Source organism: Rhinopithecus roxellana, chromosome 20 (genome assembly GCF_007565055.1).
Source record: "Rhinopithecus roxellana isolate Shanxi Qingling chromosome 20, ASM756505v1, whole genome shotgun sequence".
NCBI classification, from domain to species: Eukaryota; Metazoa; Chordata; class Mammalia; order Primates; family Cercopithecidae; genus Rhinopithecus; species Rhinopithecus roxellana.
Genome location: NC_044568.1, coordinates 13,639,951 through 13,662,370, shown reverse-complemented (window position 1 = coordinate 13,662,370; position 22,420 = coordinate 13,639,951). Strand labels below are relative to the sequence as shown.

Sequence of the window (22,420 nt, the reverse complement as noted above, 5' to 3'; positions counted from 1 at the left end):
ATGTTTTCTTATTACACTTAAAATGGCAAACTCTTACCCTGAGCCCTGCAGAATTTGGCTCCCTTCAGTCTCTCCAGCTTCGCCTTCTGCCTCCATCACACTCTAGCCATGCTCATTTGTTTATTCCTTTGGCTTACCAAACTCAATTGCATCTTAAAGAATTTGTTCTTGCTGTTTCTTCTGCCTGGAATACATGTTACCCAATCTGTGTAAGACTATCCTTATCTGTAGGTTTCATCTGAGATGTCACATCTAAGAGAGGTTTTCCTTGACCACTGTAGCCAGAGCAAATGTTGATCACTGAAGAAATAAGGGAATGAATGAATGAATGGAGTGATGTATAATGTAGCAGAGTTGATAATTTAAGGCTAATTCACTATATATCTCCAAGCAAGTCGATTTATAATGCTTTTCCTGCCTAAAATCTGTACAGCTGATTCACAAATCCTTGGTTGACGGGTTTTATATATCATTGTGTCTCATCAGCTTAATCAGCTTATGTGTTGGGGCCAGCATCTATACTTACACTTCATTCAAATTTGATTTTACAGAAGAGTTGGAGTTTTTATTTTTCTTTTAATTAAGAGGGCTGTGAAATTATTACCTATAATTCTAAATCTCATTTAATTCCTCCCAATAGGATTCAAGATGGACTGGCATCAAAGTTCACTTCTTTAACAAAAGTACTTTATGACTTTAATAAAATATTAGAGAATAGTGGGATCCATGGAAGCCCTTTATAAAAACTTGTGATAGAAAGTTTTGATGATGAGCAGACTTTGCAACAACTGGAATTGCAAAATGAACCAATTTTACAATGCTTCCAAAATGCAGTTAGTGAAACAGAGATGAAGATATCAGTCTTCACTCCCAGAGAGTGAAGAACAGGAGCGTGAAGAGGCTGGTTCAGAGACAGAGGCGGGTGGCCAGGAGGACCTAGAAGATTTAGAGGAGAAAGAGGAAGTGTCAGATATGGGTGGTGAGAATCCTGAAGTGGGTAAGAAAGCTGAAAACTCAAGCAAATTTGAACTGAGGAAAAGCCCAGTTTTCAGTGATGTGGATTCTGACCTTGACTTTGATATCAGCAAATTGGAACAGCAGAGCAAGGTGCAAAATAAAGGACATGGAAAACCAAGAGAAAAGTCCACAGTAGACGAGAAATTCTCCCAGCTCTCTGAAATGGAGGCCTATTTAGAAAACAGAGAAAAAGAAGAGGAACGAAAAGATGATAATGATGATGAGGTGGAAGATACTGATTTTTTTTTTGAAGATATTGATTCTGATGAAGATGAAGGGGGACTGTTTGGAAGTAAAAAAACTTAAGGTAAAGTTTTGAGAGAGGAGAGAGCACTTTCCTCCTCTTCAAATTAGCTTTTGTTCTGTTTTTCTAGGAGAGATGTAGTTAGAAGATTTAGAGCTAAGAAATATTATGCTCTATCTTATCGGTTATAAATGAATCTGTACTTCCATTCAGTTTATGTTACAGTTGTTCTTATAATAGTTTTATGGTAGTGTTTTTAGTTGCCAATTTCACCTAGTAACTATTTTTGACTTGTAGTGTTACTAAGTTAGTAATGCAGACATACAGTATACATACAAATATATATGCATGTGTTAATGATGTATTTTTCTATTCCTAATTAATAGTTTTAAAAATCTTTTTATTTTAGTCAGGTAAAAGTTCCAGAAATGTGAAGTACAAAGATTTTTTTGGTCCAGTTGAAAGTGATGAAGACATAGCAAGTGATCGTGATGATAAGCTGGGTTCAAACAAGATGATGAAATTGCTGAAGAAGAAGCAGAAGAACTAAGCATTTCTGAAATGTGAGTATTTTGAACCATCCTTTACATTGTGAGCTAGAATTGCCCAATCATGTGTTTGTACTTGTGGTTTTCACATACGTTTGTTTTTGGAAGTTAGATTCTCTCCTATCAGATATTCTCAAGATAGCCAGAGGAAAGTCACTGGATTTAAAGGGACATTAAAGATCACTTAATGAAGAAAAATATTACTGGCAGTAGCAATCAAACCTTTCTTACCAGGAACTTTGATTTGGTTTTGTGCCCCAAAAATCCTGTTATTTTTGTGAGATAGGAGGTTTGTGTTATAGATTGATGAATAATTTATTTTCTATATATTAGACGCTTTTTGTTCTGTTTCTTACGTAGTATTTCACTTAAACGATACCTTCTCTTTAATAACTGAATGATTTTGGAAGTTCTGAGTATTTGGTTGCATTAGGCATATAAAAGAAGAACTTTATTAAGGGAAATATGCTTCCCTTGTTTTTCTAATGGAAAACAGTTTATTTCTTTTTATAAGAGTTTTGGTAGTGTAGGAATGAAGATGATGACCTGGAAGAAAGTGAAGACAGTAAACAATGTAAAGAAAGCTTGAAGAGAGTAACCTTTGCTTTGCCGTGTAATGAAGCAACTGAAAATGCAGGTGTTTTAAATGTAAAGAAAAAATTCTGATGAAGTTAAATCCTGTTTTGAAAAAAGACAGGAAAAAGTAATTAGGAATTTAAGGAAATTTTACACCAGGTGCGGTGGCTCACGCCTGTAATCCCAGCATTTTGGGAGGCGGAGGCGGGAGGATCAAGAGGTCAGGAGATTGAGACCATCCTGGCTAACACGGGGAAACCCCGTCTCTACTAAAAAATACAAAAAATTAGCCGGGCATGGCAGCGGGCGCCTGTAGTCTAGCTACTTGGGAGGCTGAGGCAGGAGAATGGCATGAACCCCGGAGGCAGAGCTTGCAGTAAGCCGAGATTGCGTCACTGCACTCCAGCCTGGGCGACAGAACAAGACTCTGAAAAAAAAAAAAAAAGGAATTTAAGGAATTTTTAATATGCTTGACATGATTGTGGAACTCACAGACTACTAACAAATCTTCCCTATTATTTTTCTTCTTTTTTTTTTTTTTTTTTTTTGAGATGGAGTCTTGCTCTGTCACCCAGGCTGGAGTGCAATGGCGTGGTCTCAGCTCACTGCAGCCTCCACCTCCTGGGTTCGAGAGATTCTGCCTCAGCCTCCTGAGTAGCTGAGATTAAAGGTACATTCCACCATGCCTGGCTAATTTTTGTATTTTTAGAAGACATGGGTTTCACTGTGTTGGCCAGGCTGGTCTCGAACTCCTGACCTCAGGTGATCCTCCTGCCTTGGCCTCCCAAAGTGCTGAGGTTACAGGCATGAGCCACTGTGCCCCAGCCTTCCCTATTTTTCTTATTGTAACTATTAACCATCCTTTGAAAACAAGTATCTTGGTCAGGTACGGTGGCTTAACACCTGTAATCCTAGCACTTTGTTAGTCTGAAGCAGGAGGATCACTTGAGCTCAGGAGTTCAAGACCAGTCTGGGCAACATAGTGAGCCCTTGTCTCTACAAAAAATACAGGTGGCTGAGGTGGGAGGATCACTTGAGCCCAGGAGGTCGATGCTGCAGTGAGCTATGATCACATCACTGCTCTCCAGCCTGGTCGGTAGAGCAAGATCCTGTCTTCAAACAAACAAACAAACAAATAGAAAACCGAAAATCTTGCTGCTAGTCTCTAAAGCAAAAGTACACTATATGGAGATGCCATATGGAAAGCATCTGATTTGCAAAAACCAGCGCTTGCACTACCCAGCCTGTAGCTTTCCATTTGGGGCCTGTGTGTAAAATAGTTGTTTCTTTTCTCTCTCCCTTATATCTCTATACATATAGTATGTCTCTCCTGACAAAGCTGTCCTGAGAGCCTCTTCTTGTAACTGTTTTGACTGCTCTGGAGGATACAGCCTATGTCTTTAAGGTGCTCCACAGATTTTGGTGAGTGCCAAATAGCCGTAATTTTAATTAATGCCATGACAAACATATCTTCCAAAGTATGTCATGATTTCAGATAAGTGAAATTTCATTTAATTTTAGTAGATGTAGTCTGGCTGCAATAATTTGGCTATATTATTTATCCAGTCTTAAAATTTTATTATAATAAAAATGAGAATAGTGCCAGGCACAGTAGCTCACACTTGTAATCCCAGCACTTTAGGAGGCTGAGGAGGGAGGATTGCTTGAGCCCAGGAGTTCGAGACCAGCCTGGGCAACATGGTGAAACCCCGTCTCCACTAAAAATGTAAAAAATTAGCTGGGCGTGGTAGCGTGAGCCGATAGTCTTTGCTACTTGAGAGGCTTATCGAGGATGATTGCTTGAGTCCGGGAGTTCAAGGCTGCAGTGAGCTATGATTGGACTATGGCACTCCAGCCTGGGCAACAGAGCTGGAGAGCAGGCAAATAAACTATACCAAGAATATCAAAAGAATTATTTTTAAAATCTGTGAATCTAAATTAAATTCGTCATTGTCAGATTGTCCCTAGAAGATAAATTCTAAAGGGGGGAAAAAAACAACAACATAGTATCAATGAGTTAGTGTTCTCCCTTCCCACTCCTTCCACCCTCCCCCCACAAAAAAGAAAAAAAGGTTTGGTTTTGCTTTGAAATTATATCAGACCTTCAAGTGAAGTTTTCAGTAAATCACAAATAATTCATTGCAGTTTTCACATACAAAGTAGAACTTTCAAACTTTTTTTTTGAAACTATTAGAACATGAAAACCCAAACCTGACAAAGGTAGCATTAAAACACAGTCTCTCATTCATGACTAGTGATGCAAACACAGCACAGTGGAAAAATTATGCCACACAACCACGTGAACCTTATTCTTTTGAATTACTGTTAGAAGATCTGGTATGATTCCTGGTTGCAAGACATTAAGGAGAAAATACACGGTTCCCTCCATGTATGTTAGAAAGACATTTGATAAAATTCAATATTTATTTCTACTTTATTTTTATACCTAGTGGATTATAAATACATCTAACCAAAAGCTGCCATCATGCATGATGGGTGAAATTCTACAAACATACCTTTAAGATCAAGAATAAGACAAAGTGTCCAGTATTACAGTTACCCCTGTTAATTAACACTAACAGTTAATAACCACATAAGCAAGTGCAACTACAAAAGATAAAGATAAGAGATTAGGAAAACTGACAGGAGCTGTGGTGCACACCTGTAATCCCAGCACTTTGGGAGCTTAGGAGCTCTCAGAACTTGAGCTCAGGAATTTGAGACCAGCCTGGGTATCATGGTGAGACCTCATCTCTTCAAAAAATACAAAATTAGCTGGGCGTGTTACCTGTGCCTGTGGTCCCAGCTACTTGGGAGTCTGAAGTGAGAGGACTGCTTGAGCCTGGGAGGCAGAGGTTGCAATGAGCTGAGACCGTGCAACTGTACTCCAGCCTGGGCAACAGAGCGAGACTCTGTCTCAAAAAAAAAAAAAAAAAAAAAAAAGATTAGGGATACAAAAATGAAAATATTAGTGTTTGGAGAGAAAACCAAATGGATAAAGTGAATTGATATTAGAAAAATAAGAGAATTCTCTAAGGTAGCTGAAAAAGCTGGCATTTTATGCACTGAAGTCATAATTGTTGTCTTTTAGAAGTTAGAGATAATAAGAATTTGAGTTTAGAGTCAAAAGGGTCAGGCTCCATCAAATACTAATATCCTAATCAAAGAATTACTTGGCTGGGCGTGGTGGCTCGTGCCTGTAATCTCAGCACTCTGGGAGGCCGAAGTGGGCGGATCACGAGGTCAGGAGATCAAGACCATCCTGGCTAACATGGTGAAACCCCATCTTTACTAAAATTTCAAAAAATTAGCTGGGTGTGGTGGCGAGCGCCTGTAGTCTCAGCTACTCTGGAGGCTGAGGCAGGAGAATGGCTTGAACCCGGGAGGCAGAGCTTGCAGTGAGCCAAGATCATGCCACTGCACTCCAGCCGGGGCTAAAGAGTGAGACTCCATCTCAAAAAAAAAAAAAAAAAAATTAACTTTAGGATGCTCTAATCAAAATTAATAGTGGCTTGTGAACAGATAGATCACTTGAATAGAATAGAACCCAGAAATAAACCCAAATGCTTCTGAGGGAGTTTAGTATATTATAAACATGACATTTTAAATCAACGAGGAAAAGAGATCGTTTGCAACTCACCCTACCATAGGTAGCAGGAATAGGAAGTCATTGGCAGAATAAAAAGATGGTAAGAACAGAACAGAGTTGTAGAACAGTACGTTTCTTGCTTCCCCACTTTTCAAAGTATTTTTTGTTTTTACACAAGTATAAGTGTAATTTTATTTTCTAAATGTATACTAATTATTTTGTCTCTTTCTTAGATGAATGACAAAAATTACATCTTTAGAAAAAGAGTTATTAGAAAAAAGCCTTGGCAGCATCAGGGGGAAGTGACAGCACGGAAGAGACCAGAGAATAGCCTTTTGGAGGAGACCCTGCACTCTGACCATGCTGTCCGGATGGGTATGCTGCCCTCTTCTGCAAAGTGTTCACTTCTGTGCTTTTTCTGTGGTTCCATTTCATAGATAGATTTGGGGTGGTGTTTCTTTTCCCTCAACTTTTTATTTTAAAAGCTTGCAAACACAGAAAAGTTGATAAAATCATACAGTAAACATCTGTATGCTATTCACCTGGATTCACTAGTTAACGTTTTGTCGTATTTGTTTTCTCTCTTCCACGTATGGAAGATTGTATATTTGCCCTTTTTCCCCCTGAATCATTTCAAAGTAAGTTGCCAGTATCATAGCATTTCACTGTTAAGTACTTTTGCAGATATCTTCTAAGAACCAGGATATTCTCCTATATAATCACAATACCATTAATCCACCCAAAAAAATTAACATCAGTATACTAATGATACCTAATGTATAGATTATAATCAGCTTTCTTGCAGTAATCTATTTAGAAGGCTTGCATCCTGTCACTGTCCACTGATTAAATTTTGAAACCTTAACTTGAAAACCTGGTCATCTCATTGCCTTCTTTCTTATACCCATTAAGTCAAAATGAGCTCTCATTTTATTTCAATGGAAAAGAGAATGGAAAAGAGGGGAAGGGTCCCTAGGTATCTCGGGTAAAGTATGAGCACTTACTACTGTATGTATTCTAGTTCTGTAGTTTTCAAACTTCAGGGAGCATCTCAAGGCTTATTAAAGCACAGTTAGCTGTCCCTCTTCCCCACTTTGTGATTCAGGAGGTGTGGGGCTGGCCCAGGAATTTGCATGTCTAACAAGTTCCCTCATGTGGCTGATGCTGAGGGTCTAAGGACGACAATGCGAGAATCAGTGGTTTAGTGGATATCTACCTAATGAATACATGTTGCATCTCCTTTAGTGCCTGTAATTACAGAGGAAACGCCTTTCAACTGGAAGCTATCATTAAACAGAGGATAAGGGATCAGGTCAGTAAGAATTAAATTTAATTTAATTGAAATGTCACTGAAATTTTTAGAAATAATGTGACTGGCCAGGCACAGTGGCTCATGCCTGTAATCCCAGCACTTTGGGAGGCCAAGGCAGATGGATCACTTGAGGTCAGGAGTTTGAGACCAGTCTGTCCAAGATGGTGAAACTCCCTTTCTACTAAAAATACAAAAATTAGCTGGGCATGGTGGTGCATGCCTGCAGTCCCAGCTACTCAGGAAGCTGAGGCAGGGGAATCACTTGAACTTGGGAGATGGAGGTTGCAGTGAGCTGAGATGCGCCACTGTACTCCAGCCTGGGCAACAGGGTGAGACTCCATCTCAAAATCAATCAATCAATCAATCAATCAATATAAAAAATAAAGGGAAGATGTGTCAGCTTTGTGTACTGCACATCCTGAAAATGGGCTGATTTCCCTCAAGAGGCAGAGATTTAAGCTCTCTAGCCTACATGGGATACATACAGGAGAAAAAAGAGAAAAAGAAAAGAAATGTAAATATAAATAAATGAAAATAACACTTCTCCCTGATTACAAAGGAAATTACATTCTTTTTGTAACAATTTGGATGACAAAATATAAAGAAAAATCTTTAATTTTGCCACTCAAAACATTCTGGTTTGTTGCTTTTTACACTTTTTATGCATATAAACATAAACATATGCATATAAACATAAATCATAATATATGGTCTTTTGTCACTTACTATATTTTAAGCATGTTTCTATGGCAGAAATATATCCTGGCATCATCATTTTTAATAGCTGGATGCATGTTAAGTAAATCATTGCCACTCCAGAAGTGAATTTCCTTCTATATGTATTTTAATGGACTCAAGTAAGGATTTTGCACTGAATTCATAGAAGTAGAATTTCTAGAGGAAAATAATATAAAACAGTTTTAGGATTTTTAAAAGGAATGTTCAAATGATCCTGTAGGAAAATTGGTTGAGTTTATACTCCCACCAACAGGGACAGAGCTCCAGTTTCCCCTTCCATTTGTCATCTTTGCTGGTCTTTCAGCAGAAAATCTCATTGTTTTCATTAATTTGTTTGATTTCTAGTGCTTTTGAGTCTTTTTCATATGCTCATTGGCCATTTTTATTCTTGTGGGAAGTGCTGGTTTCTCCATTCCTCATTTTCTGCTGGAAATCATTCATTTTTTTTTTTTTTCTGAGTAATTTTAAAGATTTCTTTATAGGCTAAGGATACAAACCTTTTATCTGTCATTGAGGTTACAAATACTTTCTTCCAGTAAGTCATTTGTCATTTCACTTTATTTATTTATTTTTTGCTAGCAAAGCACCAAAGTCAAATTTCACTTAATTTTTATCCTGCTGAATGAAAACATTTTAACTTAGTGATTTTAGTTGAAACAGGAGCAGGACAGAATGTAATATCTAGATCTCACTCTGTCACCCTAACTGGAGTACAGTGGCATGATCTTAGATACTGTAGCCTCAAACTCCTGGGCTCAAGTGATTTTCCCACCTCAGCCTCCCAAGTAGCTCTAGGACTGCAGGTGTGTGCTGCCATGCCCAGCTAATTTTTAAATTTTTTTTGTAGAGATGTGAATTTGCTATGCTGCCAGGCTGATCTTGAACTCCTGACTTACCCCACCTTGGCTTGCCAATATTCTGGGAGTACAGGCATGAACTACTGCTCCCGGCCAAGAGCTTACTTTTGTTTGCTAGTGGTGTTCTTGGTATCTTTTTATATTTGAGGCTTTTGTGCTAGTGCTGAAGTGTTACACTCACCATCTGAGGTTTACAGGACTTTTGTTTCAATATCGAACAGAGGGAACTGTTTAGTTTTGCATCTTCGCAGGTATACAAAATGTGCCTACCAGGACTCTGCTTTATATCCATTGAAAAGCAAGAAGTAATACAGTAAAACTTTGCCTGGCTAGAGGCTTTGGAAGAATGGAGTATTCTGGTTTAATTCTATTAACTTGGAAGAATGAAGGTGAAAAAAATTCAAAACTTTAATTTCCTGTTGAATGCAATTTGAAAATATTTAGTCAGTGATTCCACTTTTCTTCTCTAGTAAGTTTGGACATTGAGATCTACTTGGTCTTTTATCATAGAACTACTAGTGTGCCTGAGTCTTACATTGTGAAGATCCTTTTCTAAAACTTTAGATGTAAGAGGATATAAATGATACTGGATGAGATCAGGATGAATGAGAACTGATGCCTGTAAATATACTTTTTAGATGAAATCTCTGATTGCCACTTGTTTTCTTGTTGAACTCATAAAAATAAAACACATTGGCTGGAGGGTGGAAGTAGGAAGGAGATTTATGTCTTTTAATTGCATGTCATTGTTTCATATCAAGACAGAACATACAGTATTCTTGGCTTTGGAGCTACAGAAGGAAACACATTTTTCTACCTGCTGTATGCCAGAGGTTCCTGAACACCTGGAGGGCTTATTGCAACATGGATTGCTGGGCCCTACTTCAGAGTTTCTGATTCACCAGGTCTAGGGTTGGACCTGAGAATTTACATTTATAAGAAGTTCCCAGGTGCTCCTGGTCCAGAGACTATATTTTTGAGAACCACTCTTGTATATTAACTAAATTGTAGAACTGTAGAAAAAAGCTTAGTTTGGTCTGGGATAAGAAGCACACAGGTAATGGAGCAAATCATGAAAAAGTCAACCCTTGATCTCAGGTAACAAGCAATACACAGTGACATAACACAATTCTTGGTTTTCCTCATTGCAAGTCATAGCCAAGTGTTGAGTGAGAAATTCAGTTTCATTTGCAGGGCTTAGAGAGGCCAGATGATTCTAGAAAAATAGGATTTAGTGATTAACCTCATGAGAGTAGGAGTTATTTATGACCTTTTTCTCTCCCCCATCATTTAGCATTTAGCCTTACTTTAGAAGGGTCCTGTATTTGTTTTAAATTTGTAAAGAACTTTGAGTGCTTATTAAATGGAAAGCTATGTGTGTGTGTGTGTGTGTGTGTGTGTGTGTGTGTGTGTGTGTGCGTGTATGTATGTATTTAGAGACAGAGTCTCGTTCTGTAGCCCAGGTTGAAGTGCAGTGGCACGATTTTGGCACACTGCAACCTCCTTCTCTCAGGTTCAAGGGATTCTCCTGCCTCAGCCTCCCAAGTAGCTGGGATTACAGGGACCTGTCACCATGCCCAGCTAGTTTTGTATTTCTAGTAGAGACAGGGTTTCATCATGTTGGCCAGGCTGGTCTTGAACTCCTGAACTCTGGTGAGACCATCCCAGCCTCCCAAAGTGCTGGGATTACAGGCATAAGCCACTGTGCCTGGCTCAAAAGCTTTGTGTTTTTAAAGATATTAGACATGTTTCTTGTTTTTTTTTTTTTTTTTTTTTTTTTTTTTTTTTTTTTTTTTTTTTTTTAAACTTAACAATAAAGTAGGAGAATCAGAGAAAGTTTTTCCAAAAAAGAGAAATCATTGTGATTATTTTATCTTAGTGGAATGTTGGATAATATAGTCTGCTTTATCAATCATCAAGCACACTATAAAATTTCCATTTTAATAGGATTTGTACCTCAATTGAGATAATAAAGTTTTAAAGTTTTTAAAGTGAAAGCCAGCCCCGCCCCTCTCCAGGAGTGGGTGGGGACAGCAGTTGCATGGGTGTCTTTCCTTGTGACACCACAGGTCCTTCATGACGTGCTGCTGTCTGGCCACGCCTCCTTTCCCTTTCATCTTTCTCATTGACCAATGGGCTTGAAGCATTAAGGCCACACCCCTATTCTACATTCTACTGCAGCCCTGGTTACGCCTCCTCTGGCTCAGTCACACAGCTACATGTAGGTGACTGGAGGTGTATAGTTGTCCTCGCCTGGATTGTGCTGATGTGGCCCCAACCCTATCTTCCTACCTGTCCGGTGATGTCCAAAGAAATCCGAAAGGGCAAATTGGCTGAGGCCAAGGAAAAGGTAAAATGCACCAGGTTGCAGCACCCCAACCCAGCCCTAGGCCCCCTCTGACAGCCAAACTGCTGCCAGAGTCCGTGCCACTCCTGAAGCACACTGGGCTGGGCCCCCCCAGTGCCTCTGGACTCACCAAACCAAAATCTTTTCAGCCAGCCCAACCCCCTCATGAGTCTGCCCCTGCCCTCGCCAGTCACCCCAGGGCGACTTTGAGCTGGTGACTCCTGGAGCTTCCCACTCCGTACTCCACCCTTATCTCCTGCTACCCCAAACCCGAGCACCCTAGGCTCTTTGGGCTCACGTCTCCAAGGACCTGGGTGCCCCAGAACCTCCCCTCAACAGTTGCTCCAGGGTGACTTTGGGCAGGTGACTCCTGGGGCTCCCTGCTCCATACTTGGCCCTCACGTCCTGCCCCCACAAGCCTGACCTCCCTGGGCTCTGTGGGCTCGTGTCTCCAAGGACCTGGGTCCCAATCCTGTGACCCCCTCCCCAATCTCAAAGTGGCAACTTGGACATTGCACTCTTGTGTCCCCCCTGCCACTCCACCAAGGAGTGGAATGTAGTGATGTCACAGTCCCTCTAGAAACTGTCATTACTGCCACCAGACTGGCCTTTGGTCTTAGGACCCAGTACCCTAAGTGTTCTTGTCCATTTCTGGTTCCTCTGGTTGCAGCACAGGTTTCCAGCTGGAAGGGGAATGGGGACTGTGGGACCTAGGAGAGAGAGGTTTCAGGCTGCCTTACTTCCTTAACACAGACATTGACAGTGTGAAAAGCCTACACCTCCCCCATGAGCTCAACACATTGACAGTGTCTCTGGGTGGCAATGGGAGAATGGGTTTGGTTTGGTTTTCTCCCAGGCTTCTACTCTCCAGAGGGACTTTAACATTGTTTCTGAGTTCTCCACCTCAGATTTGAATTCTCCATTGTTCTGGGACCAGAGGGCCCCTCAGTCAGTAGTTTCTAGAGTGAGATCTGCTTATCTTCTGTGGAACAGATCTTGGGAAACTGAACTTGACAGCTTGAATCTTCCTCATCTCATCTCAACCTGGGGTACTTTGAGTGTCACAGGATAAATATGGGGCATCTTTCTGAAGCATCAGTTTCCCTTGATTCTATTGAGAGACAAAACATTAATGTACTTAGGGATGACAGTCATATAGATCTATGAGTATACAAGACTTCTCCCTGAAATGAGGGTTGGGTTGTCCTCTTTCTGTTAAATTCTCAGATTTAATAGAAAGGCTGTCTTCTGCCATGAGGATACATTGATGTAAAAGCTTGAGAGATTTTGGTGCACTTCTTAACACTAACAGACGTGTGAGGATATATGACTCTAAACCACACAGTGTACAGTTCCTGCCTACTTAATATTTGCCTTTCTACCTCTGGCTGTGGTTTTGGTCCCTGGCAGTTGCTGATTTGTGGCAAAATCCTGGAACTCAAAATCAGAAGACTGGGTTTAAGTTCCATTACTGCCTTTTTTTCAGCCGTGGTATCAATCCCTTTCAGTCACTAAGTGATTGTGACAACACTTTCCACAGTTGTTGGTGGCATTAAATCATATGCTCTATAATAGTATTTTGTATAAACTGTAAAGCAGGATGTGACTGAAAGAGATCAAATGAAAAAAACTAAAAGGCAGAAATGAAGTCCACAGGCAAACAGCCCGGGTGGCGCCCTGACAGCCCGGGCGGCGCCCTGAGCCTAGTTAAAGATCGACCCCGGACCTAACCGATTAGGTTATCTATAGACTCCAGACATTGTAAGGACCAACGTTGTGAAAGTCTCTGTCCTGCTCTAATTACCGGTGTCTGCCACATATCTTAGTCCTGGGCCCAGTACAAACACAATCCTCTATTTTGTCCCAACTTCCTGAGCCCAACACAAACACATCCCCCCCCCACACATCTCAGAAACACCACCTAGAGAGCCCCTGATAAGGTCACAACCGTTTGTAGTTTTACTAAATGTGTGGGAACAAATAGAAAACTGTTAAGGCCGGGCGCGGTGGCTCAAGCCTGTAATCCCAGCACTTTGGGAGGCCGAGACGGGCGGATCACGAGGTCAGGAGATTGAGACCATCCTGGCTAACACGGTGAAACCCCGTCTCTACTAAAAAATACAAAAAAAACTAGCCGGGCGAGGTGGCGGCGCCTGTAGTCCCAGCTACTCGGGAGGCTGAGGCAGGAGAATGGCGTAAACCCGGGAGGTGGAGCTTGCAGTGAGCTGAGATCTGGCCACTGCACTCCAGCCCGAGCGACAGAGCGAGACTCCGTCTCAAAAAAAAAAAAAAAAAAAGAAAACTGTTAATTGTATTAACCAATTACCAGTTGTAATGCTGCAACCAAAAGAATTCCTTTGTACCTCTGTAACCTTACATATCCTGTATGCATCGGGCTATAAAAAGCGGGCACATGCATCATTCGGGGCCCTCTTGTAAGTTGTAGAACGGAGGGACCAAGTTCGAACTTGCATTAAAGATCCTTGCCGCTTGGCTTTGACTCTGGACTCTGGTGGTCTTCTTCGGGGAACAAACGGTCTGGGCATAACATGACTGTAGGAGCTTGTAGTTCTCATGAGTATCACTGCTCTTCCTTTACACAGTTGAGAGACTATCATCCCCAGACCAACCCTAGTGTTGGTAAAGGAGCAACCAACACCAAAAAAAAAAAGAAAATAAATAATGGCACTAACCCTGAGACAACTACTTCTGGCGGTTGCCACTCACCTGAGGATGTGGGTCTTGGCTAGCCAGGCTCCTGGGGACAGAGGGCCCAATGGGTGGTGGAGGGTAATTGTTAAGATTGTGGAAGAACTGCCAGGTACTGCTTGAGAATTCTGGGTTTGAATCCTACCTCTCTATCTGCTAGGGATATGATTTAGGGCAAATTGCTTGAGCCCTTTGGGCCTCTCTTTTCACATCTGTAAAGTAGGAGTGGTATTGTTTTACTTACATTTGTGAAGTTTAAATGAGATTTGTCATTGTTGTTTTTATGTTAATCTCTAGTCCAGGGCCTGCTGTAAACTCTCCTTCTTGGGCTTGCATTTCCTGAAGTAGTTAGAGAGTATCAGAGGTTTCTGTTAGCTCTGAGAGTCTGAGAGTTGAAGGCCCACTAGAATGGAAACCTCAGGGCCAAGGGCTCCTGTCTGCCTTTTCCATCCTATATCCTTGCTGTGAAGAACCATCCCTGGTCAGTATGTGCTCAGTCAGTGTCTGTTGAATGATTGCACCTTTCTAAATCACAAGCTGACAGAAGGGTGGGCTTCTCTCACACTCCATCTCTGAAGGTTTATGTTACTGTCTTTTTGAGAGAATCTGGTTTCAGACTTTCAATTCTGTGGCTGTGGGCAAAACCCAACAAAGACCCAAATCCTTTTTCTTTGGGAGTTGAGGAGAGTTTACCAGTTCGTATTCCCATTGGGTCTGAGAACTTCGCCTTTAAAATCCATTCCTGGCCCCTGCCTACCGCTTCCTGGCCTGGGGAATAGAGTCAAGGGGGCCACCCTCAGTCACCTTCCTTTGACTCTCTCCACAGAAACAATGGAACTGAGCTCAGCTGGAAGAAGTAACGTGATTTCTTTGTTTGCTCATGACATGACTGCTGGGTTTGGGGGGGCACTCAGATGTAGAGGCCCCAGTCTTGTCCTGCCCACTCCCAGCCTGAGGAAGAAGGCTCACCCCCTAGATTCCACCCGTCCCCACAGGGTCCCTGATAACTTGGTCCCATGGGTGGGCCTGTCCTGGGGCAGTGGTGCCATTCTGGGGGCATGTCTCTTTCCGTGCCATCTCTGCCTCCTCCTAGTAAGAGCTCTGTCTTCCTCTTTCTATAGGAAAAGAAGGCAAGCCACCAACATCAGGAAGCCCTAAGGAGGGAGCTAGAGGTGAGTGGAGGGTGTGAAGTTCCCTCCTGTCCTCCGGAGAATGTTTCTTTGCTTCTCTTTCAGCACTTGCTTGTCTTTTCTCCCAAAGGCCCAGGTTCATACCATACGAATCCTTACATGTCAGAAAAGTGAGCTTCAGACGGCACTCTGTTACAGCCAGCATGCTGCCCAGCAGTTGGAAGGTCTGAATCTGGCACCCCATCATCCTTCAACCTGGCACTTTGACAGGCCTTTAGGGGGAGTCCTTTGGGCCGCATCTGAATCTCTCTCATTCCAGGAGAGTCCAGGGATCTGGTCAGCCACCTGCATGATTCATGGAAGTTTGCAGGAGAGTTAGAGCGGGCTCTCTCTGCTGTCATTACACAGAAGAAGAAGGCGGACAGGGTGAGTCCAACCACCTGCCCCGTCCGTCCCCTGGGACCCTGGCTTCGCAGATGGAGGAGTGAGCCTAAAGATCCCTTCTGTAGGATGGAGTGTCCTGCCCAGAAGGTAGCATGGCCATTTCTTGCTGCTTTTGTGTGTGGTTGTTAGAGGCAGACTGGGGCTGAGTCGGCTGCTGTGGGTGAGTTGGGGGGTACTTTGGGGAGCGAGCACTGGACATAGAGCTCAGAGGCCAAGTGCCTGCCCTGCCCATACTTGGCTGTGGCCTTGGCCAAGTCCTAAATGGTGGTTAGGGTACTTGTACCATAAAGGTACAGAAGAGTATCTTGAGTATGTTATTATTTGTGTTGAGAGACGGAGCACGCGTATGTGTGTGTGTATGTATTATGGTAATATACATAAAACATGTTTGTAAGGTTTCATAAAAAACTCAGGAGAGAGGAACAGTGTTGTAGGGGAGATATTTCCCTTCTGTACTTTCTGAGTTTTGGACTATGTGAACATATCATCCTTTTAAAAAGTCAATAAAAGATTAATTTCCTCCTCCTTGTCTGTGCCCATACCCTCAGTGAAAGAATGGGCTTAGAGAATCAGATATACCTGGGTGTTGAAATCCCAGCTCTAAGTGATCTTAGGCAAGCACTTAACCTTTAATACCCCATGTTTTTCATCTACACAATAGAGGTAATAATGGTAACCGTCTCTGTGGGTAAAAGAGAGATCAGCCTGTTACTGTGTCTATATAGAAAGAAGTAGACATAAGAGACTCCATTTTGTTCTGTATTTGAGATGCCGTTAATCTGTGACCCTACCCCCAACCTTGTCCTTGCAAGAGACATGTGCTGTGGTGACTCAAGGCTTAATGGATTTTGGGCTGTGCAGGATGTGTCTTTGTTAAACAAGTGCCTGAAGGCAGCTTGCTGGTTAAAAATCTTGCCTGTCCCTGGGCAATGGAACATCTCGGTGTAAAATCCGATTGTATGCTCTGTTTACTGAGATGGGAGAAAACCGCCTTACGGCATAAGGTGGGACTTGCTGGCGAGACTTGCTGGCGCAATGCTGCTAAGAGGTTCATGGAGATGTTTGCATATGCATCTCAAGGCGCAGCATTTTCCTTTGAACTTACCCATGTCACAGAGATCTTTATCCATATGTCTTACTGCTAATTTTCTCCCTAAAACGATCCTATTGTCCTATCACTCCCTTCTCTTTAAGATGGTAAAGACAATTATCAATGAATACTAAGGGAACTCAGAGACCGGTACCAGCGTGGGTCCTCTGTATGCTGAGCGCCGGTTCCCTGGGCCCACTTTTTCTTTCTCTATACTTTGTCTCTGTGTCTCATTTCTTTTCTCAAGTCTCTCGTTCCACCTAACGAGAAACGCCCACAGGTGTGGAGGGGCAGGCCACCCCTTCAGTCTCCTATGGAGGTTGTGAGGATTAAATCGGACTGTTAGCACAGTGCCTGGTGAAGCACTCAGAAAAGGTTCCAACAGTGGTAGCAATAACAGTAATAACAATAGCAATATTATCTGATCTCTCTGGGCCCCTGTTAGCCAGCTATAAATTCAATCTCTTTCCCTGTCTCTTCCACCTTTACTGAGTTCTTTGAAAAACAAATGAGGGCCGGTGCTCTGACTCATGCCTGTAATACCAGCAGTTTGGGAGGCTGAGGTGTGCGTATCACCTGAGGTCAGGAGTTCAAGACTAGACTGACCAATATGGAGAAACCCCATCTCTACTAAAAATACAGAATTAGCTGGGTGTGGTGGCACATGACTGTAATCCCAGCTACTTGGAGGCTGAGGCAGGAGAATCGCTTGAACCCAGGAGGCAGAGGGTGTGGTGAGCCAAGATTGTGCCATTGCACTCCAGCCAGGGCAACAAGAGTGAAACTCTGCCTCAAAAAACAAAAAACAAAACAAAAAAGAAAACAAAAAGAAAAGAAAGAAACAAAAGAAAGAAAGAAAAACAAATGAGACCATGGGCTTGGAAATGCCTTGCGAACATGTCAGGTGTGATTGGGAGTGAGGAAGTGTTACTGTGGAGTAGTCACTACAGCTGTTGTTTCTGGTTGGCCAGCTGCTCCTCTGCCTGCTGTGTCCTGACTTTACCTTTCTCTATTTGCAGTACATTGAGGAGTTAACAAAGGAGAGGGACGCTCTGAGTTTGGAGCTGTACAGAAACACGCAGGATGGGGGAAGGTGGGATGGGAGGTCTGGAGGCCCTTAGCGTGGGTGGTGTGCTGGGAGGTGGGGGGTACAGGTGAGCATGGTGAGAGGCTCATACAGGTTTTCATGTGTGTGCAGGGAAGCTCTAGTGCCAGCTGTGCCACTGACTCATGGGTAGCCTCAGGCAACTCATGTCTTCTCTCTGGCCTGCCACCTGGGACTTTTAATTCCTGGGGTGCCTTCCAATGCCACAGTTCTGTGGTTGTGGGGCAAAAGTAGAGGGTTGATCACCAAAGCGGTCCTTTCTGTTCTTCGTTCATTCCTTTCTCTACTGCCTCTGGCCATAGCATAACCGATGAGGAGCTGAAGGAGAAAAATGCCGAACTGCAAGAAAAACTTCGACTTGTAGAATCTGAAAAGTCTGAGATCCAGCTTAACGTAAAGGAGCTAAAAAGGAAACTGGAGAGGGCCAAGCTCCTACTGCCACAGGTGAGTGGCTGCAGCCCTGGGGGTTGTGGGAGCCCCATCCGGCTGGGACCTTGGTCTAGGGATCATGCAGGTTATGGGGAGGTCCAGCCAAGAGCTCAAAAATTTGGGTCCTTGTTCTGGTCCTGCATAGAATCCTCTAGAGTGTGCTAAAAATCTACAAATTGGGGTCCTGCCTGGGGAATCAGAATCTCAGAGTTAGGGCTTAAAAAAATATTTTTTAAAGGATTATGGATGAAAACCATTATTTTATAGATTACATTTATATGGCTAGCTCATGAGTCTTCTTCCTTCTGAGGTTCAAACCAACACTTTCACTATTCCAGCAGCAGCTGCAGGCGGATGCTGACTACCTGGGTAAGGAGCTGGAGAGTGTGGCAGCAAAGCTCCAAGCCCGGGTGGAAGAGAACGAGTTGTGGAACCACATGAACCAGCAACAGGAGGAGAAGTTGTGGAGGCAGGAGAAGCTGCAGGAGCAGGAGGAGAAGCTGCGGGAGCAGGAGGAGAAGATACGGGAGCAGGAGGAGAAGATACGGGAGCAGGAGGAGAAGATGCATGAGCAGGAGGAGAAAATACGGGAGCAGGAGGAGAAGATGTGGAGGCAGGAAGAGAAGATGCATGAGCAGGAGGAGAAGATATGGGAGCAGCAGAAGATGTGGAGGCAGGAGGAGAAGCTGTGGGAGCAGGAGGAGATGATGCAGGAGCAGGAGAAGAAGGAGCAGGAGGAGAAGATGTGGAGGCAGGAGGAGAACCTGTGGGAGCAGGAGGAGAAGATGCGGGAGCAGGAGGAGAAGATGTGGAGGCAGGAGGAGAACCTGTGGGAGCAGGAGGAGAAGATGTGGGAGCAGGAGGAGACAATGTGGAGGCAGGAGGAGAAGCAGTGGGAGCAGGAGGAGAAGATGCGGGAGCAGGAGGAGGAGATGTGGGAGCAGGAGAAGATTCGGGAACAGGAGGAAAAGATGCAGAGGCAGGAGGAGAAGATGTGGGAGCAGGAAGTGAGGCTGCAGGAGCAGGAGGAGAAGATGCAGGAGCAGGAGGTGAAGCTGCAGGAGCTGGACGAGAGGCTGGGGGAGCTAGGGCGGAAGGCTGAGCTCTGGGGGGAGCAGGTGGAGGCATGTGCAAACCATGGAGATCATACAGAATGACCTCACCACAAATTAGCAGATGGTGGTCGGCTCCCTCTGCTTTTCCACCAGTATGTGGCCTACAGTTTGAATGGTGGGAGGTAGGGTGTGAGATTTGAGGCTGGGGAGGGAGGCGTGGGCCTCTAGGCAAGGGAGGCAGTCACTTAGGCCTGGAGGAAGGGGCCAGGGACCTGGGCAGGCGACAGAGTCCCACAGTGCTCTCGTTACCCTGTTTATGGGCCTAGAATCTGGAAGCCAGCCACTAGCTACCCTGACATCTATCCTGCAGGTAGAGCTGAAGAGCCAAGAGGCTCAGAGTCTGCAGCAGCAGCGAGACCATTACCTGGGTCACCTGCAGCAGTACGTGGCTGCCTATCAGCAGCTGGCCTCTAAGAAGGAGGCACTGCCCAGCAGCAGCAGCAGGAAGCTCAGGGCAAAGTGGTGGCCGAGATGGCCCACCAATAGTTGTAGGAGACCCAGTTGAGGGAGTTGATGAGGGTGGGGCCCCGAGGGCGACAACCTGGCAACCTCCGTGCCTTCTCACTCTTTGCTGGCCTCTTAGGAACACCTGGAAGCTGCCATCCAGCAGAACCAGCAGCTGCAGGCCCAGTTGAGCCTCATGGCTTTCGCTGGGGAAGGTATGGGAGACCGCTCAGAGGAAGAGGAGAGAGCTCCAGGAAGAAGGGGAGACTGTGAGCAGCGTAGGATTGAGGAGTTGGAAGAGCTCTTTAGAACAGTTGGTCGTTATGCCTACCGGGTATCCACACTAAGTTCGGCATAGATATGGTGACCTCCTGGGAGTGGGTACCACCAGGGTTGCCTCTGAATGGGTGAACTGGCCCAGGTGGGAAATGGAGCCTGTCAGAACTCCTGTGTTGATTGGTAGTGGGACTGCACCTGGGCAACACAGGGGGACGTTGTCTCTTCCAAAAAAATAAAATAAAGAACAGCTGCTGATTTCCCTCTGGGGAGGGGCTGGCCCAGGGTTGCACAGTGAGGGTGGGGGCAGAGGTGGGCCCACTGTTACCTCCTTTGTTGCGTTGTCTGAGGACCCCTCTGGCAACCCCCTACAGGAGATGGACTGGACAGGGAGGAGGTGGAGGAGGAGGCACCTGGGCCCATGCCAAGCATCCCAGAGGAACTGGAGAGCCAGGAGGCCATGGTGAGCCTGACTCTTCCTGCCCCTCCTTTGCTGCCTGCCTTGGTGGTCCCTCCTAGACCCCCTTATGCTCTTGGTTTCCCACCTTCTGATTTCTCTGGACCCTCTAAGACATGCAACACCTCTGCAGGGGTGGGGGTGGAGGTGGGTGCGGGCATGGGCGTGGCAACAGACCACCTTTCCCTCCAGGTGGAGCTGGTGTTTCCGCTTGTGAGTGACCGTAACCAGGGGCATGGCGGATTGCAGGCAGCTGCCCAGAACCCTGCTGATGAGTCCGCACCAGGGACCCCAATCCCTCAGGAGCTTGGAGCTGCCGACAAGCAGGGTGGTGAGTAGAGCCTTTGGGTGAGGTGGTCAGGTAGGAGCAAGGGAGGGCTTGCACGGTGCTGAGTGCCCTGCCTTTCTCCCTCCAAAGATCTTTACAGCAACCCCTGCATGCCGTTCTTCTACTGAGGAGACCACAAGAAGGCAAAGATCATAAACATCTAAAAGGTGGCAGCAAGGCCTGGAGAAGAGTAAGCTGCCATGTGACTGTTTAGAATATTGTCTGAGCACAAACCTGAGAAAAAAAAAAAAAAGTTTTTATTTTAAATTGTGGCAAAATACTGGCCAGGTGCAAGGGCTCACGCCTGTAATCCCAGCAATTTGGGAGGCGGAGGTGAATGTCAGGGGTCAGGGGTTCAAGACCAGCCTGACCAATACAAAAATTAGCCAGGCGTGGTGGCACATGCCTGTAATCCCAGCTACTTGGGAGGCTGAGGCAGGAGAATTGCTTGAACCTGGGAGGCAGAGGTTACAATGAGCTGAGATCGTGCCACTGCACTCAAACCTGGGTGACAGAGCGAGACTCCGTCTCCAAAAAAAAAAAAAAAAAATAGTTTCTTCCTTACATGTATGTTTCTGTTGGTTTTTTTCTTGGTCTTTCTCATTTAGTCCTGTCTTGTCTTATGGCATTTCCTAGTACACTTTTACCTGCCTCCAGAGAGTATTGACTTTGACTTTATGGCACACAATTGGAGTAAGGGCAGATCACCTTCATCTAGTTTGGGACTAAGCTGGTTCAAGGTTTTAGTTTTTGTGATGGGTGGTCTATTTTTTATTCACTTGGACTCCTAGGGGTGGCCCTTCCAGGGTCCCATCTCCTTACTGGGACCCAAATTCTCATTAGGTCATTTCAGCCTGTGAGAGTGCCAAACATTCAGCTAGGCTTTCCAGCCTGTTAACTACAACTTCACACTCACTTTCTCAGCCTCTTAGTCCTCTACTGTTTACCAATCACCAAATGTGGGAAAAGCGCTACAGACTCTCAGGGTCACCTCCTAGGACTGGTCACGCAAGTCCTGGCTGAGGTCTCCAATTACCTTCAAACAATTGTTTTTGCTGGGGCACATTTTTGTCCAGTTTTTCTAACTGCTCTTGTGGGGAGGCTAATCTGTAAAAAGCTACTCTGCCTTTAGTGAAAGTTGAAAACCTTCATCTGTCTTTTTTTTTTTTTTTTTTTTTTTTGATGGATTCTTGCTCTGTCACCCAGGCTGTAGTGCAGTGGCATGATCTCTACTCACTGAAACCTCCGCCTCCTAGGTTCAAGCAATTCTCCTGCCTCAGCCTCCTGAGTAGCTGGGATTACAGGCATGTGCCACCATGCCTGGCTAATTTTTATATTTTTAATAGAGACAGGATTTCACCATCTTTTCCAGGCTGGTCTCGAGCTCCTGACTCAAGTGATCTGCCTGCCTCAGCCTCCCAAAGTGCTGGGATTAGAGGCGTGAGCCACTGCATCCAGCCCATCTGTCTTTTAAAACATGTTTTTAATTTGAGGCATAATTTATATTCAGTGAAATGCACAGATCTGGTTTACATTTTGATCAGTTTTAACAAATGCATTACCCATGTAACCCACCCCCTTTGAATATATAGAACATTTCTGTCATCCAGAAACTTCTGTGCTTTAATCCTATCTGGCACTCCCCCAGCAGCTGATGAACATGCT

General features: G+C 44.3%; 2 protein-coding genes across 2 annotated transcripts; both read left to right on the top strand.

Annotated features, from left to right (window-relative positions):
* Nucleotides 1–644: 644 nt before the first annotated feature.
* Nucleotides 645–2,015, top strand: LOC115895299 (U3 small nucleolar ribonucleoprotein protein MPP10). Its single transcript, XM_030925547.1, has 2 exons — nucleotides 645–1,242; nucleotides 1,671–2,015. The coding sequence occupies exons 1-2, from the start codon at nucleotides 973–975 to the stop codon at nucleotides 1,809–1,811; spliced, it is 411 nt and encodes a 136-aa protein (XP_030781407.1). The 5' UTR covers nucleotides 645–972; the 3' UTR covers nucleotides 1,812–2,015.
* A 2,617-nt stretch (nucleotides 2,016–4,632) lies between these two features.
* LOC104658317 (golgin subfamily A member 6-like protein 1) lies at nucleotides 4,633–20,766 on the top strand. The gene is given in 14 exon segments (XM_030925411.1): nucleotides 4,633–4,722; nucleotides 6,208–6,349; nucleotides 11,026–11,231; nucleotides 13,832–13,963; nucleotides 15,059–15,109; nucleotides 15,198–15,291; nucleotides 15,387–15,493; nucleotides 17,621–17,679; nucleotides 18,009–18,150; nucleotides 18,474–19,253; nucleotides 19,561–19,675; nucleotides 19,678–19,769; nucleotides 19,834–19,909; nucleotides 20,345–20,766. Coding segments are annotated over 14 exon segments (2,508 nt in total).
* The last annotated feature ends 1,654 nt before the right edge of the window (nucleotides 20,767–22,420 follow it).